General features: G+C 43.8%; 1 protein-coding gene across 2 annotated transcripts in view; it reads right to left on the bottom strand.

Moving 5' to 3' along the window:
* Window positions 1-16,692, bottom strand: part of LOC146037090 (uncharacterized) — a 39,937-nt gene extending 23,245 nt beyond the window's left edge. Inside the window, exons 1-3 of one of the 2 annotated variants that reach the window (XM_083161006.1) lie at window positions 12,101-16,692; window positions 7,630-7,784; window positions 5,027-5,095 (exon numbers count right to left, since the gene is read on the bottom strand). In XM_083161006.1, the coding sequence (XP_083017132.1) occupies window positions 13,118-14,662 (1,545 nt within the window). In that variant the 5' untranslated portion in view covers window positions 14,663-16,692 and the 3' untranslated portion in view covers window positions 5,027-5,095; window positions 7,630-7,784; window positions 12,101-13,117. The remainder of the gene's footprint in view (window positions 1-5,026; window positions 5,096-7,629; window positions 7,785-12,100) is intronic. The other variant, XM_083161005.1, reaches the window with a different exon arrangement.
* Between the last annotated feature and the right edge of the window lie 271 nt (window positions 16,693-16,963).

Genomic DNA, 16,963 nt, shown 5'->3' with positions numbered 1-16,963 from the left:
TAGATGGAGAAAACCATGTGCACTGCAGGTGGGGCAGATGTAAAATGTGCAGAGAGAATTAGATTTGGGTGGGGTTTTACTTCAAAGTGAGATCTATATTGCAGTGTAAAAATAAAGCAGTCAGTATTTATCCTGCACAGAAACATAGTAACTCGCCCAAATCTAACTCTCTCTGCACATGTTACATCTGCCCCACCTGCAGTGCACATGGTTTTGTCCATTAGCAAACCAAATGTGCTTTGCGTCTGAACCAGAATCAGATCCTATATGTAGTATAGTAAATGTTCTGATACAGTGTTTCCTAGACAACCAGTGTAACATAATTTTTTATGCATATACCGTTGCTTATAATGATATGCGTATTGTCTCTATTTGCGACTATATGTGCATAACAAATCATTGTGTTGCCATCTGTCTGATAGGTAAGAGGGCGGTGAGGGGAAAGCATGGACCCGGGCCCCTTGCAGTCCCATCCAACAAGCCCAGGTAAATAATATCCCCCCTCCCCCCTCCTCAGCGTACCCTGTAGCAAGCAATTATAGCTACACTAGCCACTAGTCTTCGAGCAAGGTTACTAATCCCAATCATAGTGCATAGTAACTCAAGCCCGTGTTTGGGAAAACATGTAAAACCCCCCAAAGCATGTTGACCTTGCGTACCCCTCGACCTTAAATATTGTTGACCTTTCCCCTTTTGATCTTTTGTACCTGTTGACCTTTTCTACCCGTCAATGCAATGAATGCTGACAATATGGGGTCCTCCAAATTCACTGTGTACCTAGACACTGTCTTATTTATTATACAGAAACACTATGTCCATCTTTTGCAGGAGGCAAGCCGTTCTCTGGTGTACAGCCCTGCAACTAAATCTCCATGGACTGATATACAAACCTTAATGTCTTCAGATGCTGGAATACTGCTTGGTGCCCCTTAGACACAACATTGGTTGAATCATGGAAACATTTGCGAGACTGTGCATCTCTGTTGTGTGCCTCAATTACAATTTTTATTTCAATGGTTTGTCTTTATTCACCACTCTAAGCGCCCCACATCCCTAATATATCTAGCAGCACATGCAAAAGGCTGTGGCTCATCCAATGTGGCCATTTAACGCTTTACAGCGGGACAGTCCTGCTAATTAGACACGGTCCTGCTGTCGCACCCATGGGTTGCCGTGTGGGCTGGGGGGGTGCAGGTTTGGGGAGCCAATGGCAATATTTGCAGGCATCTATTAGTCCAGGGAGGGGAGACGGTACTACCAGCTGCTGAGGGACTGCTGGGCACAACCCAAGAATTATGAAGATGGGTGATCACTGTGCTAGACCACACCCTCCACCTGAGGCCATGCCTCTTCACCTGTGGATCCTCCCACTATTCAGGCAGGTCCCAGTTCAAAATGGTTTACAGTTGGGAGGTATACTACTGGTGGGCTATAGCAAGCAGCGAGGCATTACACAAGTAGGTGGTATTTGTACAGCACTGTGGTAAACATTTCTGTTCTGTCCGCATTGCCGGCACAGGAGCGCTACACTCCTCCATACTAAAGTACAAACACACTCACTTCCCAACAACCTACTGCACAGTGTCTGGGGACCGAGGTACAGTTCATTGCTTTCAGCGTGCACATTCCTACAGAGTGCGAGTTATATTTACAACTGCTGAATACATCACAAGAAAGTTTGATTTCTCCGTGTCCATTGTATAGCGATTGAACGCATTCACTGCCGCCGCGCAGTCTGATCTTTCCATTCTTGTTTTCAGTACTGCAGAATGTTCCGTCTCTTTGAGTCATTTTCTTTATCACTGCTATATCAAGCATTGCCTCTGAGTATCCCTCACTTTGAATCTGCTGGTAAATGTTTCTCTTTGATAACGATGAACCTTTTGAAAGCATTCTTCTTATTTCGCGCAGCTTTCTTTGGACATTGTGGGGCATAAGTTTGGTCTAAAGGTTTATTTTTTTAAATTTTGTCCACGGTTAATCCAAATGATTAAAATATTGTACTGCTGTATTCAGGTGTGTTGTGGTATATGGAGAGTCCAAATTCTGCGAGACTGGAATGCACAGAGGGCTGAATGCCGAGAGAGGCACTTTTTAGTCTTTCTAATCGCTACATTTTCTAACATGTTCTGTAGAACATTTTCTGAAGCTTGGGACGTTCAGCATTGAGGTAGGAAAGATTCTGTCAAAATACTCCTCTTTCAGTGGCAAACGCAGGATTTTCAGAAGGGGGTTTCCAGAGGGGCGGAGCAAAGCACAGAGATGGACACTTAGGTGCCCCAGTATACGCCGGGTCAGTTAAAGTATTATAGATAGACCAAATGTATATAAATAATAATAATAATAATAAAATTTTCTGGTGGGAGGACAGTGTGCTTGACTGCAGATATCTCCAGTTCCCGGAAAAAAAATTCTTAGATTTTAATGGAATTAAAAACTAGAGAATCCCACCTACCAAATGGTATTGGGGACTAGGGGATCAGTGTTCAGGAGGCAGAGCAATCTGCCAACGAGGATATAAAACTACATACCAGGTGTGTGGAGCTGGAGCAGTAACCAGCTGCTGGAAGGCTGATAGTTCTGGTTCTGGGAACAGTAGAGACAAGCTTCTAGTGTCCATCAAAGGGGGAGAATCCCAGCTTTTGGAATATACCCTGAGAAAAACTCTAAGTCAGACAGAACCTGAAATATCTGACTGGGAAGAGCAATTAACAGGCTTGGATGGGGACCACTGCTTTGAAGTCAGATATCTCTGGTTTCCAAAAGCCGATTTTTTAACTTCTTGTACCTATGGAAAGAGGGGACCCTCAACTTTCAGCCTAGGGCCCTTAGACTCATGGGGGGGTTTCTGGGTACTCAGAAACCCCCCCCCCCTGCGTGCAGGGCCGCCTTAACAGCAGTGTGGGCCCCTGGGCAAAGCAATGCACTGGGGCCCTTACCCATTCTCCCCTCCTAAGAGTGGGGGTGCTATCAGCAGCAGCTTTAATGTCCCACGGGTGGCATGGGCTATCTTCCACTCAACATGTAGGACCTGGAGCAGTAACTTCTGCTAATTACTCCTTTACTGTACAGGTGGTGGGAGGGAGAACACTAACGTGTGGAAGGGGGCACTGAGCTGAATGAAGGGTCCCTTGTAAATGACTTCCAGGGAGGTAGGGGGTGTTTTATACACAGGGGAGGGTTGGATAATGGAGTGGGCTTATTATTCGTAATTTTCCGGTGGAAGGGCAGCTTGCTTGACTGCAGATATCACCATTATCTGGAAATAGATTTCTTAGCCTTCAATAGTATAAAAACCTAGAGTCCCAACTTTCAGGAGGTGCTGGGAACTTGGGGATCAGAGATCAGAAGCCAGAGCAATCCATTGCCAAAAATATAAAACTGTACACCAGTCGTTTGGAGCTGGAGCAGGGTCCAGCTGCTGGAAGGCTGATATCTCTGGTTCCGGGTATGAGACAAGCCATTAGTGTTGACAGAAAGGGGAGAGCCCCAGCTTTTGGAATATATTCTCCGAAAAACTCTAAGTCAGAGAGAACCTGAGAAATATGACTGGGAAGTGCAATTAACAGGTCGGATGTGGACTGCTGCTTTGAAGTTGGATATCTCCAGTTCTCCAGGGCCGATTTTCAAAATTCTGGTATACCTGGAAAAAGGGGATTCTCAGCTATCAGAATAGGGCCCCTATACACCTGGGGCCCCTGGGCAAGTGCCCATTAAGCCCATACGAAAAGACGGCCCTGCCTGCGTGCGCTACTATCTTTGTAAAAACAATCTTCAAACTTAAGCCCCATACACAATAGGCAATATTCTAAACGCTATCGCTCATTTTGGCCCTTCTGAGCGATATCGTTGGTTTAGCGGGTACGCGCAATATTGCTAACGTTGTGTGCTCCCGCGGGTCCATTAAAGATGTCCTCTGTCCTCTGTATATGCAGCTCAAAATGACTACATCGTCAATGACTGCATGAAAGGAGCAGGGACAGGATGATGTCGCTGAATGATATCATCAATGATATCGGTTGTCTATGTTAGGAAAGCCCATCTTGGGATCAGCAGGATCCTGGGATTTTGGCCCCAAAATGGCCTGACTTGAATCCTGGGATTGGAGCATCCAATCCCGGCATTCATAGGATTAGCATGTGCATTTGCAGTTGTCCTGGGCAGCACTGAGCAACTCTAACACTTGGCTTAGATGCTGCCCAGCTGAGCAGCAGAGGAGTCACACGTCAACCACAGACACACAGACAGTGACAGCGGGATTTTGAATGAATGCTGCCAGCCAATCAGGCAAGAGGCTGCAGCAGTGTGTCCTGGTTGGCTGCTGGAGCGCTAGCTCTAAATGGCTGCTGGCCAGCGATACATTTGAAATCCCGCTTTATCTTTCTCAAAGTCTTCGTACACAAGGCCAGATTAACAATGGGGGTGGAGCTCCAGGCCTCCTCATAAAAATAGGTCCATCATCATGGCAGCATGATAACCACCAGACAGAGACCAGCTGGCCAGATAATTGGCCATAAGTCATAAGTATTAAAGTAGTTGCAGTTTTCACATATAAGCAATATTTGTACTTTTCTGTATTTAGGGATACACTGGGGCTTATAGTATACGGGTTCTACATGGTATTGGCCTCATCTCCTCCACTTCTCATAATAGACCCTTGAACATTTTCAGGTCCCTTAGGCTCTAAATCTGGCCCTGTTAGGTCATAGACCCCGTACTCTTTGAGGCAGAAAGCCTGCAGGTCACAGTTACCTGGATGAGGACTACTTCACTAGCTCACAGTAATAATCTAGAACCAGGTCGCAGAACAATTCAGAAACCGAGGTCGAGTTTGTGCATGATAAATGAGGGAAAAGGTCAGGAACACATGCAGAGATACATGGTAAAGGATAGCCAGCGGACACATGGCAACCATTAGGAAGGTTACAGGCCACAGTCAGGTAGTCTTCACTCAAAGAGAGAGACAAGGAATTGATGAGAAAGGTCTTCTGAAAGGAGGTTAAATAGGACACCTTTACACCTTTACCTGTGATTGGCTGCAGGGATCATTTGAATGAGACTTTGACCACGTGACACTTTCCCAAAATGGCAGGGCCTATAAAAGAAGACCAAATCTGCATCAGCATGGTCAACACCAAAATGATGAGACCTAGTAGAGGAGACCACACCAAGATCACGGTGCCCTTATACATAGTAATATGGTAACATAGTAGATAAGCTGGAGCTGGCACCCAGCAGCTTTTTAATCACTGATGGACTGCGGGTATTTTGGGCTGAGATCACACTCGATCATAAAGAAGTATGCCCTCCCAGCTCCATGAATTAGCCATGTCAGTGGACCACCTTAGATCGACCAGGCCCCAGTTGCGTATTAGTAAACCTGCTCCTGTAGCTACACCCTTGTCATACGCATGTAGATGGTCACACTCACTTTGTGAAGTATATCTACCATCTAGCGTCTGAAGATATTTTTTTCAACCTAGACATCTGGCTAAGTGTTCTTACAAGTTAGCAAAGTCTTCACATCAATTCCTAACTAGTTCAGACCACTTTGGCACTATCCCTATGAAGCAAAACATTTGAGGTTTTCACCAAACACATTACTCTCTTTAGCCTAATTTATGATTTATATCAATCCTGACAATGATGTAACATTGCTCCTATTACATCATATTATTGTGTTTTGTGTATAACTCTATGATGTTGCACAGAGCAGGGCCATCTTAACAGCATTTTTGTCCCCAGGCAAAACAATGCATTTAGGGCCCCTCGACCCCCATTCACAGGAAATAATGTAAACAAAAAATGATAACATGCCCCTCCTGTGGTCCCGTGCCATCTTTCTACTTGCTTCCATACAACGAATGGCTGTCAGCATTCCCCTTTCAGAGTTCTGACAGGCATTCACTGTCTGGCTGCAATTGGGAGGCAGGTAGAGAATGCTCAATTCTGATTGGTGGATATCTCCAGCTATGCTCCAATCAGCATGCTGACATCCATTCACTGTCTGGATGCAGGCTGGGAAGCAGGAAGAGATAGAATGCTGCCTGGTTGCTCTGTTTGTGTTTGATTCTCAATCAGGGCGACCAGGCAGCATTCTCTATGGCCTCCAAAGAAGCTCAGGAGGCAGAAGCCCACAACCCAATCTGCCCAAGCTTGAAGGCCCGTAGAATTTGGGGGCCCTTGGGCAGCTACCCACTGAGCCCATAATTATTTATTGATTAACAGTTATTAGCGCACACATATTCCGCAGCGCTTTACAGAGAATATTTGAACATTCACATCAGCCCCTGCACCAGTGGAGCTTACAATCTATATTCCCTACCACATGTACACGCACACACAGACATTCTAGGGTTCATTTGTTGGGAGCCCTTTTGCAAAGTGGAAAATTCTGTGCTTCCTTCCACATGAGAAGGAATTCCCCTACAAATGTGTCCCCTCTAAAATTTCAGCTTGTCAAAATTGTCTTGTTCCACATAATTAAATCTCCTTTGTGGTACTATTCCACAAAATAATCACATTTCAGTAAGAGAGCCTTTGCTTTGTTCAATTCACCCCCTCTGCAAAGTTCTATTCCCCTACAAATGCACCCATATTACTCTGGAAGCCTATTCATCCTTGCGAAAATCTCGAGACACTTGAAATACATCGCGGTGCACATTTGGTCCAAAGGTAACTTCTGAGCCGCAAAGTGGTTGTTTTGTAAATGACCTCCGAGGCCCTTGTCTGGTTCTCCTGCTTCTTCAAACAATGACGTATCTTTGGAGGCAATGGAGGTACAAGTGTCCGAAATGTGTTTTTTCCCTTAGACCAGATCGGGCCCCAAACTCACAAGTATAACACATGTATTTGCAGCAGATGCAGATAAACCAGGTGCAGATAAACTAACAATGAACAAATTCTGATGGCCTTGAGTTTTATTGACAGCGAGAAACCCCCCCCCATACACAATTAACAAAAGTTTAGGACTAGAAAAAAAGGGCATGTGTGCAGTCTTTGACATGTATTCACATAAACGAGATCTAAAAGGCTTTTTCTTGGATCACATTTTTTTATAAAGAAAATTTCAATTGGTTATTGTTAGATCCAAATAGAGGGGGAAATTTACCAAAATGGATTCGTAAAAAATAGGTGTATTCGTAAGCAGAAATACACCTATTTTTTACACATTTGTATTTTCGGGATTTACAATCCCGAAAATACAACAATTCGTATTCCTAAAGATGGAACATTCGTATTTGTATTTACAAATACGAATGTCTACACCATCGATAGAATACGACAGAAATCACCATTCAAAAGAATGGTGGTTCCTGATTTACTAAGCAGCCGTATTGATAATACGGCTGCTAAGTGGTGTAAAACACCCACGCAAATACGACAGGAAAATACACCTTGCTTTCCCTGTCGTATTTGGCAGAAGCCTGCACGGATCAGTCAGATCCGTGCAGGCTTTAGTGTAAAAAAATAGAAAATAAAAAAAATACTCCTGATTGGCCGCTAGGCCGCAAGGCGGCCAATAGCGGCATTCGGGAGGCGGAGCCGCACGATGTACACAAACACCGTGCGGCTCATCTGTCCGGGCTGGTTTCGCGTGTCGGTTTGTTTTTTTGCAAAGACCCTTACCTGGACTACGTCGCCCTGGGACAGGTGAGTATGGTTTCCTTCCACAGCTTCCTCCATGGATTTCGTCGGACTCCGGACGCCGACGCCATCACCGACATGGACAGCGACGTCGACATGGACCAGAAGACGACACAGGACATCAGGACCAGGGCTACCTACGGGAAGAAGATAGGTAAGTATCAGTATGTAAGGGCTTTGTATGTATTAAAGTTTTATTTTAAGTGTGTGTCAGTGTGTTTTATTTTACTATTTTTAATACTGTGGAACTACAAGACCCAGCGGGCCCTTTAATGCCCCGCAGGCTGGGACTTGTGGTTCTCCAAGTCCCAGCTTGCGGGGGAGGCTTGCTGGGACTCATAGTGCCCCAGTATTAGACAATAGATTATTCTTTTTTTTACACTTTAATCAGCTCGATGCCCACCGCCCAGGGGCATCGAGGACAGCACCAGGCTTCAGCCTGGTCAGGTAAGTCCTGGAGGGGGGGGGACCCCTTCATTGGGGGGGTCCCCACTCCCCCAGGGCCCCTGGCCAGGCTGACTGGTCGGTAGGGTTAATGTTTTGGCCGCGGGACCTTATATCATAAGTGTCCCCCAGCTGTGACATTACCCTGCTGGCTGGTTTGGCCTGGGGCTGGTTCTTAAAATACGGGGGACCCCTAGTCATTTTGTCCCCCGTATTTTGGGAACCGGCCCCGGACCTGGAGCCTGGGGCTGGTTGTTAAAAATTGGGGAACCCCTATTTGTCGGGTTCCCTGATTTTTAATTACCGGCCCCGGCTCTGTCAGCCTGGTGCTGGTTACAGCTGTGTGGGGGACCCCACGCTGGTTTTTTTTTTTATATTTTTTTTTTATATTTTTTTTACACCTTGCAGCCTGTAAAAAAAGGTGTTTTTTTCATACTTTGCAATCCAAGTGGGTATAGAGTGGGAGTATAATAGTGTGCGGTACACATATACGGTGTATAGGGAGGCCAGTCCCAGGGCATTTCTTTAATCCGGGGAATCAGAAGTGAAAAATGCTCAATCCTGGGATACTCAGGATCCTGGGATTGGCATCCCTAAAAGAAAAACACCCCCCCCCCCCATTAACCTACTTTGGAGAGCGGGGGTTCAGGGCAGGTGCGGTGCGGCAGTCATTGGGTGTGGTGCTGGGCGGGTGAGCTGCTGAAGTTGTGGAGGGAGCGGGCAGAGATAGATTTCAGGCGGCAGAGGTACAGTGGTGTGGTTATGTCTAATCCATTATTTTTGGAGCATTTTGATCTTTAATAGATCTGGCAGTGTGGGGGGAACCCTAAGAAAATCACTGAAAAACCACAGACTGGTAAAGTCCCTTCGTATAAAAACAGATGAAGATCCGTCTCTCTGTACTGCTCTTAGGGAGCTGACATTCGCATTTTGTAGGCGCCCTGCTTTTATCATGAAAATATAAAACATTTTAAAAATGGACAATCTTCGGTATTCCGGTAACTGTTTTTTACGTTGTAGCGTTCATTCTGTGCACACCAAACATACTATCGTTCCTTCTATTGCAGGTCTCATTTCATAAGGGAATTTTAGACAATTAAGATAAAAGGTGGAAAATAATGACATTATTATGTATGCACAAGGCGGATTCTCAGCTTTGAGGAAAATGCATCTTACTTTCATCCTGAAGTCACATGACCTGAATATTATAAACATTTGGGCACATTTATTACTGTACATGAAAACCAGCTTCAACACTAACACTCAGGGCTGAGACAATACGCGTGTTACAGGTGCTGGCTCTGCGTACTGCACGGTCACTGCCACATGTCCATTGCTATCGGTTGCCACCATAGAAGACGGATATTGTTATGGGACCGTCTCACACCTATATGGGAAGAGTGCTGACATTACACGACTCCAGCTGCTCACACTGCACTGTTATACTACTGCACATCATACAATCACCTATACTACATGGATTATTATATAGTCTGTGCAGGTTGTGGTTAACATACTGGCAGTGAGGATACCAATGCTGGAATCCCGACTGCCCTTACCCGGTGCTGGAACTCTGACTAGATCCTGATCCCGATGCTGGAATACCGATAGTGCCTCTTACACAAATAATGTCCCCAGTACTGCCATTTACACATATTATGCCCCCAGTAGTGTGTCATACATTAAGCCCCCGGTAGTGCCTCTCACATTATGCCCCCAGTAGTGCCTCTCACATTATGCCCCCAGTAGTGCCTCTCACATTATGCTCCCGGTAGTGCCTCTTACACCCATAATGTCCCCAGTAGTGCCATTTACACATATTATGCCCCCAGTAGTGTGTCACACATTATGCCCCCAGTAGTGCCTCTCACATTATGCCCCCAGTAGTGCCTCTCACATTATGCCCCCAGTAGTGCCTCTCACATTATGCCCCCCAGTAGTGCTTCTCACATTATGCCCCCGGTAGAGCCTCTTACACCCATAATATCCCCAGTACTGCCATTTACACATATTATGCCCCCAGTAGTGTGTCACACATTATGCCGACAGTAGGGCCTCTCACATTATGCCCCCAGTAGTGCCTCTCACATTATGCCCCCGGTAGTGCCTCTTACACCCATAATGTCCCCAGTAGTGCCATTCACACACATTCTGCCCCCAGTAGTGGCTCACACATTATGTCCCTAGTATTGCATTGCACATTATGCCCCCAGTAGTGCTAAATACATAATACCCCTAGTAGTGTCTCACACATCAGTAGTGCCTCGCGTATTATGCACCCCAGTAGTGCATCACACATTATGCCCCCAGTAGTGACTCCCACATTATGCCCCCAGTAGTGTCTTACACATTATGCTCACAGTAGTGCCATTCTCACATCCCTAGTAGTGTCTCACACATTATGCTCTCAGTAGTGCCTCACGTATTATGCCCCCAGTAGTGCATCACACATTATGCCCCCAGTAGTGACTCCCACATTATACCCCCAGTAGTGTCTTACACATTATGCTCACAGTAGTGCCCCTCTCACATCCCTAGTAGTGCCTCGCGTATTATGCCCCCAGTAGTGCCTCTCACATTATGCCCCAAGTAGTGACTCCCACATTATGCTCACAGTAGTGTCTTACACATTATGCTCACAGTAGTGTCTTACACATTATTGTAACGCTGTCTTCTGCAGTATGTATGTGTAGGTGCTATCAAGTGCCTCCACCCCAAGATTTGGTGTTATAGGGTATGACTATCTAAATATTTAGATGATGATATTAGGGCGAACTTGGGGAATCACCCTCAGACAGATTAAGTAACCCCTAAAGTTACAACTCGTTTACATAACCATAATATCATTGACATAAATAAATACACACATCAAACATAGCTGAGACAAGGGCATCAACCTCCACCAACGTTTTATTTGACTGGAACTTTAGCAGAGTATTCCGGCTTAGTATATTTCAGAGATGCCTCCTTGTAAATAAAAGATTATACATTTCTAAGGTAGTGTGCTAAAACATATAACACATTTCACTTCAGACACAATGGAAATAGAACAGTTTCCAACACCAATAAATAGATATTAATTAACCTAGAATTATTATTGCGCAATAATATTAGTATTTGCAAGTGTACACTAGTTCTAAAAAATATAAGCGCTTGGATTATTTTGTAGTGTTCCACATATTTGTTGCTGGATTTCCTAAGTCACTACTGTGCCCACCTGAGTCCTGTAAGGTGAGTACGGGAATAATAGGAGTATAACTTCTAGGAAGTATTTGTAATCCACCACAGGGTCTCTAATACCAAAGGCAATATTCTCCTCTTTGCAATATTGTATCCTACATGTAGGCTTGTAATATCATTGAAGCTGTCACTCTCTCTTGGGATCAGAATAGTAGCTAGAAAGAACTACTTAGTGCTTTCCCTCAGTATTGTTATAGTTGTGAATAAATAATGTCACTATCTCATTGTAATAAGCAGACTTTTCTGAGGTAACTTGTGTTCGAAATTGAGCCAAATCCACTTTCTTCCTTGAGTACCATCAGTACAATATAATACTTTACTGCTCAAATCTGTCTCTCTCCCTGTGACTGTAATTATCCTCAATTAGTTACGTGTCCCATGCAGATAGCTGGTAACAAATGTGTTCTCACACATGCGCTGTAGACAGATTAGCCCTGAGGTCTGTCAGCCAAGAGTCTCTACTGCTGCAGTGTAACTTTACCTCTCTCTGTGCGCAGCTACAACGTCTCTGTCAGTGTACATTACATCTCTCTGTGCGCAGCTATAATGTTTCTGTCAGTGTTTTACGGTCACTGTAAATTAGCTTTCTGTAGTTGTGCTCAACTTGGTGCATGAATAACCATCTTTATCTCTGGCTATGGCTTGGGAAACATTACTGTAGGAGGCTGTCACTCCCCTTGTACTATCCCCTTCTGCAATATATCTGTTATGTGACTCCAGGTGTCACCTTTTCGGCCTTATATGGGACTCTGAGGGTTGAATAACTCACCACTCTCCCTCCTCTGTCCCTCTGCCCAGCATCCTCCAATGAGTTCTCATGTTAAGGGCTGGCTACTTTATCCTGGCTCCTCCATCTTCTACTCTGAGCCAACTGACATGCCAGGTTTAGCTCCATCTGCAGGCACACAGGAATGCCTCACCTTTCTCCTAGTGAGAGTACAGGTCTCTGTCCCTCACTTACAGGTACCTCACAGCTCTCCCTCTTATACACAGGGCAGTCTTTCCATAGAGTCCTCACAGGTACCTCATCCTGTACTCTTCTCTTTTCTCCTTCCCTCTGCCCCTTCCCCTCTGACAGGGCAAATCACTCCCAGCTGTATATCACTACGCCCTCTCTTCAACTGTCAGCAACATCTGTGAACTGTGTATATAGCATCCAACAATTAAGTCCACTGCCATCGATGAAATCTGACATATACAGTGTCACCAACACACCAAAATATATATAAACATTTTTTAAAACATAGCCATACAGAACACTACATTTAGTTAATTCATATGCTTACTGGTATTTAACATAGGGTATGAGTTTTGACTACAGGCATTTTAACCAGGGGTTACATTTCTCCCCCTGGTGCATTGACACCATTTTCTTATCTTTAGGTGCCAATGCACCATCTACATTACTCACTATGCTAATATATATTATATATATATTCATATACATTAACATGCCACCTTAACTCTATCATTTTGATGTTGGCCAACTAGAGCAGGATTGAACTACATAGCCTTCTGGCTCCCCCGGACGGTGTTCTCATGTCATGCTGATTCCCCTTGTTCTGCTACACCAGATTTATTGGCTTCCGGTACTTTATTTTGGACTAAAGCACCGAGGTCCTGGGCTAAGGTAAAGGTAGGATGTACATACTTTGACCATCACATAGGCTATGGTCTTCTCTCCTCTGGTGAAGCTTCTGAAGTGTTCACATTTTTTAGCATCTAAATTTGCAACATTTCGACCCCGAGTCTAATTTTCTTTCTCTTTCATACTTAAACAAGGCCGCTATTGTAAAGGAGCAGAAGGATGAAGTGGAGCTGGTTTTCTCTCTTGCCTTTGTCCCGTGTACACACTTCCTCCCCCAACCTCTCTACTTCTTGACTGACAACATCTGCAGGCAGTTTGTCGATTTTGAGCAAATCGACTCCCTCTCACTGGTATTCCAGCAAGGCCAGTCACGTTTTCTGCATATAAACCTTTTTCTCCTTCAGTTACATCAAATTCTACTCTTTCTCCATCGCCAACACTGTATAAAAGTTTTAGAGGGTTATTTTTCTTTATAGCTGTCCAATGAACAAATACATCTTCTCCCGTATCATGCCTTTCAATGAAGCCATAACCTTTCTTCACATGGAACCATTTTACAGTACCTGTTGTCCTTTGGGAAGTATACTGGGTCTCCTTACTATCCACTTTAATTAATGAAGATTGTATTGGCAAGATATCATCCATTGCCTCAGTTTGTAATGCACTATCTCTAGTATCCTTTTGCACAGAAAACTTACAAAGACTCTCTTCAGAGCAGGTGCCCGCAAAGTTGGTATCCTTTAGTATTTTATTCTCAGATTCTAGCTGAGATAGTCGTTCTTTCATTTCATTTAGACAAATCTGATCATTCTGTTCAGTTTCTCTGCCTGCTTCCAACAATTCAGATAGTTCTGTTATTTTTGATTCAAGAGCACGAATATTATATTCCTGCTGCTGGTACCTTAGCAACTTTTGTTGCTCCTGCTCTCCATTAGTTTGTCTGTCTTCTGATGTCAGGGTTTCCACCCCTCTCTGTAACCACCAAAGTTCTCTTTCAAGCTCCTGATTCCTTTCATCAATCTTGGAGTTAAACAACTGTTCTTCTTTTAGCTTCCATCTGGTTTCATCTAGAACCTCCAATAGCTGACAAATATGTTTGAAACGGTCCTTTGCTATATGTTTTATCACCTCCATTGGGGTCTGAAGATTATCTCTTTCCATTGGTTCCTCTACAGCAGTAGTAAACAGGGAAAGCAGGTCCTTCTGTTGATCTGTTGGAAGAGCTAATACTAGTTTTCCATGTTCCTTAGAATCCTCAGCTATCTGTTTTATTACATTTTCTATTTCCTTCTTATTTTTTACTTTACTATTATCTTCTCCTTCTTTCTCATCAACTACTGTTACATCATCTACGGCCCCTGGTAGACTCTCTTTCAATGGAACAAATGTATTATCTTCTGTTGCTTCATTATCATCATTAGTGACCAAAGTTTCAGCTAGTTTGCCGCTAAGATCTCCATCACTACCTTCTTGGTTGGGATCAAATCTCACTTTCTTACTCTTTGATCTTTTCTTTCTTTTCTCCAACTCTATAGATACATCTAAGGTTCTTTCATCAATCACGTCTTGAGTGTTATTAATCGTTTCCACAAACTTACACAACACCTCTTTCTTTATGTCTGGTTTCTGCTTGTACTCTTGTTTATCTATACATGTAAATTCTTTATAGGCTTCAATTCTCCCAACTGACACATTAAGGGCATTAAGGCCAACTTTTTCTCTGTTCCTTTGCTTCTTTCCCATATTTTGTATTTTATTTTTGATATGTAAAGGTCTCTCACAAAAACAAACAATGGCCACTGAGGCCTGTGGGTAACAACAGACTCTGAGTATTGTATCTCCAGCGGTGCCTCCAAATGTAACGCTGTCTTCTGCAGTATGTATGTGTAGGTGCTATCAAGTGCCTCCACCCCAAGATTTGGTGTTATAGGGTATGACTATCTAAATATTTAGATGATGATATTAGGGCGAACTTGGGGAATCACCCTCAGACAGATTAAGTAACCCCTAAAGTTACAACTCGTTTACATAACCATAATATCATTGACATAAATAAATACACACATCAAACATAGCTGAGACAAGGGCATCAACCTCCACCAACGTTTTATTTGACTGGAACTTTAGCAGAGTATTCCGGCTTAGTATATTTCAGAGATGCCTCCTTGTAAATAAAAGATTATACATTTCTAAGGTAGTGTGCTAAAACATATAACACATTTCACTTCAGACACAATGGAAATAGAACAGTTTCCAACACCAATAAATAGATATTAATTAACCTAGAATTATTATTGCGCAATAATATTAGTATTTGCAAGTGTACACTAGTTCTAAAAAATATAAGCGCTTGGATTATTTTGTAGTGTTCCACATATTTGTTGCTGGATTTCCTAAGTCACTACTGTGCCCACCTGAGTCCTGTAAGGTGAGTACGGGAATAATAGGAGTATAACTTCTAGGAAGTATTTGTAATCCACCACAGGGTCTCTAATACCAAAGGCAATATTCTCCTCTTTGCAATATTGTATCCTACATGTAGGCTTGTAATATCATTGAAGCTGTCACTCTCTCTTGGGATCAGAATAGTAGCTAGAAAGAACTACTTAGTGCTTTCCCTCAGTATTGTTATAGTTGTGAATAAATAATGTCACTATCTCATTGTAATAAGCAGACTTTTCTGAGGTAACTTGTGTTCGAAATTGAGCCAAATCCACTTTCTTCCTTGAGTACCATCAGTACAATATAATACTTTACTGCTCAAATCTGTCTCTCTCCCTGTGACTGTAATTATCCTCAATTAGTTACGTGTCCCATGCAGATAGCTGGTAACAAATGTGTTCTCACACATGCACTGTAGACAGATTAGCCCTGAGGTCTGTCAGCCAAGAGTCTCTACTGCTGCAGTGTAACTTTACCTCTCTCTGTGCGCAGCTACAACGTCTCTGTCAGTGTACATTACATCTCTCTGTGCGCAGCTATAATGTTTCTGTCAGTGTTTTACGGTCACTGTAAATTAGCTTTCTGTAGTTGTGCTCAACTTGGTGCATGAATAACCATCTTTATCTCTGGCTATGGCTTGGGAAACATTACTGTAGGAGGCTGTCACTCCCCTTGTACTATCCCCTTCTGCAATATATCTGTTATGTGACTCCAGGTGTCACCTTTTCGGCCTTATATGGGACTCTGAGGGTTGAATAACTCACCACTCTCCCTCCTCTGTCCCTCTGCCCAGCATCCTCCAATGAGTTCTCATGTTAAGGGCTGGCTACTTTATCCTGGCTCCTCCATCTTCTACTCTGAGCCAACTGACATGCCAGGTTTAGCTCCATCTGCAGGCACACAGGAATGCCTCACCTTTCTCCTAGTGAGAGTACAGGTCTCTGTCCCTCACTTACAGGTACCTCACAGCTCTCCCTCTTATACACAGGGCAGTCTTTCCATAGAGTCCTCACAGGTACCTCATCCTGTACTCTTCTCTTTTCTCCTTCCCTCTGCCCCTTCCCCTCTGACAGGGCAAATCACTCCCAGCTGTATATCACTACGCCCTCTCTTCAACTGTCAGCAACATCTGTGAACTGTGTATATAGCATCCAACAATTAAGTCCACTGCCATCGATGAAATCTGACATATACAGTGTCACCAACACACCAAAATATATATAAACATTTTTTAAAACATAGCCATACAGAACACTACATTTAGTTAATTCATATGCTTACTGGTATTTAACATAGGGTATGAGTTTTGACTACAGGCATTTTAACCAGGGGTTACATTATGCTCACAGTAGTGCCTCTCTCACATCCCTAGTAGTGACTCACACATTATGCCCCCAGTAGTGACTCCCACATTATGCCCCCAGTAGTGACTCCCACATTATGCCCCCAGTAATGTCTCACACATTATGCTCACAGTAGTGCCCCTCTCACATCCTTAGTATTGTCTCACACATTATGCTCTCAGTAGTGCCTCGCGTATTATGCCCCCAGTAGTGACTCCCACATTATACCCCCAGTAGTGTCTTACACATTATGCTCACA

The sequence above is a fragment of the Crinia signifera genome, chromosome 9 (genome assembly GCF_055691185.1).
Source record: "Crinia signifera chromosome 9, ASM5569118v1, whole genome shotgun sequence".
Classification (NCBI taxonomy): Eukaryota; Metazoa; Chordata; class Amphibia; order Anura; family Myobatrachidae; genus Crinia; species Crinia signifera.
The sequence above is the reverse complement of the archived record's forward strand: the minus strand, read 5'-3'. Positions and strand labels throughout refer to the sequence as shown.